Source organism: Histoplasma capsulatum, genomic scaffold (genome assembly GCF_000149585.1).
Source record: "Histoplasma capsulatum NAm1 scaffold_8 genomic scaffold, whole genome shotgun sequence".
NCBI classification, from domain to species: Eukaryota; Fungi; Ascomycota; class Eurotiomycetes; order Onygenales; family Ajellomycetaceae; genus Histoplasma; species Histoplasma mississippiense.
Window position 1 is genome coordinate 1,656,631 of NW_001813975.1, and position 2,256 is coordinate 1,658,886.

Consider the following 2,256-nt stretch of genomic DNA (forward strand, 5'->3'; position numbering starts at 1 on the left):
CATATGCATTTGGGACGCCTTGAAATCAATTTACCAATAAGGGAGGCGGGCGGAGGAGGCGCAAGGAGGCTGCTTCCTTAAACCAGTTATATACCCAGCTTAACGGCATAGGCAAGGTCGTATATCTGGCCCGATTTACTCCCCGCGCTGGTTTAGTTCCCCGACAACGCGGGGTTCGTAATTCTTCCGAAAGCTCTATCATCTGAGTCATATACAGACGCATTGCCACAGTTTGGAGAGAACGCCAAAGATGGGGGAAGTAGATGCTATCTTTTGTTCCATGTTCTATTTCGAGCAACGACTGCAAAGTGCTTCAAGGATTGTTATGTGACGAGGATCATCAAAGCGTGAAAACAAGAAATTTAACTACTAGTACCTATTTAAAATCTTGAACTCAGAACGGAAAATAAAACCAGTACTCAAAGAGATGAGAGTAAACTGAATGAAAAGCATGCAGGAGCCAGCGGTGAGCCAGTAGTGGCCATCCCGCCCCGCCCCGCCCCGCCCCGCCCCGCCGAACCTCTCCGCATACGCCTATGCAGGGCTCCCAAAAGCGCCCTGAATATTTTTGCTCTCCACTTCCTTCCTCAACATGATACCACCTCGCCGCTCCCATTTCTTAGTGCACATAAGACTCTTGCCTAGATATACTATGCCACCTGGAACTCACAATAACTGAGAGCAAAGGTATGTTTCCGATATATTCTCAAAATACGAGGATATATTCGATGTACTGTACAAGGCTTCGCTTTCTTTTCACATTTTATATGCTCCACCCCGAGAGCAGTCGTTGCTGTGTGAGAATTCCCGCCCCTACGTTGGAGTATGATCGCCAATGGAATAATAAAAAAAAAAGGTTAAGCAGAACGAAGAAAGAAGAATGGAGAGTAAGAACGGAGAAGGAGAAAACGGTATCAGGCTTGTATTGTATCCGGTATCCAGATAGGAGATAATATAAATATATAAATATATAAATATATAAAAATATAAAAATACATACGTCAAGGAACAACAAGGCTGGAGATGGAACGGTGTTCTTAGAGAGAGGGCGAAAGAAAACAACGTCAGCATCCATTTCATAGCTTCGCAGCCTCCTTGACCTCGCCGATCTTCAGCTTGCCGCCGTACTTCTTTAGCACACCTTCGTTGTGATACTGTTTGCACAAACAATAGTTGCTGGAGTTAGCCAAAAAATTGTGCCTTGAGTGGAAGACAGAAAGAATGGGAAAGGGATTGGGTAGAGATATAGAAAATAGGTATTATGAGATATATTCCCAACGAACCTTCCAAAACTGCTTCGAGGCATCCTTGCCCGCAACCCGCTTCAGAATCTTCGCGCCACCGGGATGCTCGTCTAGAAAATCGGTGATATTGTAGACGGATGAATCGATGATGATATACATGCCGTTCTCGGCCTTGTTGTGCTGGGCGACCTCAGCCGTTGTGAAGGGTTTCGACATTGCTGCGGTGTATATTGACTGGGAAAGTCAATAGGGAACGTCTGCAGATACGGAGACAAGCTCCCCGCTGGGATTATTGCCGGGGTGTATGCGTTTTGTGGAGAGCGCCAGGAGGAAAGGATAGCCTTTGGTAATCACGGGCTCGATGGAGCTTGGAGTCCGAAGGGATGGCGGATTGACAACCAGAGACAATTTCCTATGGGTTGAAGTGTAAATGATACCAAAACCGTGACCTTCTGAGGCGCATCCGGTTATTTTTTATAGGGTGCGATAATGACGACTTCTGTGGTCTTTAGATGGTTTACTCTTGATGTATCTCGGCGATGAGCCTGGAAGAGCCGAGGTTACCCTTGCGATGAAGGCTAGTCCTATTTAGGCATGGCGCAACCGAAGCAGCTCTGGCCCTCGTCAGCTGGAACTTTCACGTGCTGATTGGCCAGCTCCAGGGTCTGTATGGGATCGTGGCTTGCCAGTTTGTGTTTTCTACACAGAGAGGAGAAAATTGTAGACGCAGATATATAATACGAAATACATCTCTTCCGCTGAATATCTATCTAAATACATCGTCTTCATGGCATCCGCATCGTCAGCATCAGATCTTACTTTTTCTCTCCCGTCGCCCCCTGCCCCTTTGGCACTTTCCTATCAATCCCCAACGTCTCCAGATCCTTCTTCTTATGATAATGCGGGGCCACCTCTACCAGCCACTCGGGCTTGCAGAGGCATGTTGGCTTCGCATATACTCCTTGCTCGTCAGAACCAGTTCGTATATTATTAACCCATTCCGGGTCCCTTC

At 46.9% G+C, this 2,256-nt stretch overlaps 1 protein-coding gene across 1 annotated transcript; it reads right to left on the reverse strand.

Moving 5' to 3' along the window:
• Nucleotides 1-1,076: 1,076 nt before the first annotated feature.
• HCAG_07425 (conserved hypothetical protein) lies at nucleotides 1,077-1,460 on the reverse strand (the record flags this gene model as incomplete). Its single annotated transcript, XM_001537953.1, has 2 exons — nucleotides 1,077-1,154; nucleotides 1,284-1,460. The coding sequence occupies 2 exons, from the start codon at nucleotides 1,458-1,460 to the stop codon at nucleotides 1,077-1,079; spliced, it is 255 nt and encodes an 84-aa protein (XP_001538003.1).
• Nucleotides 1,461-2,256: the final 796 nt, after the last annotated feature.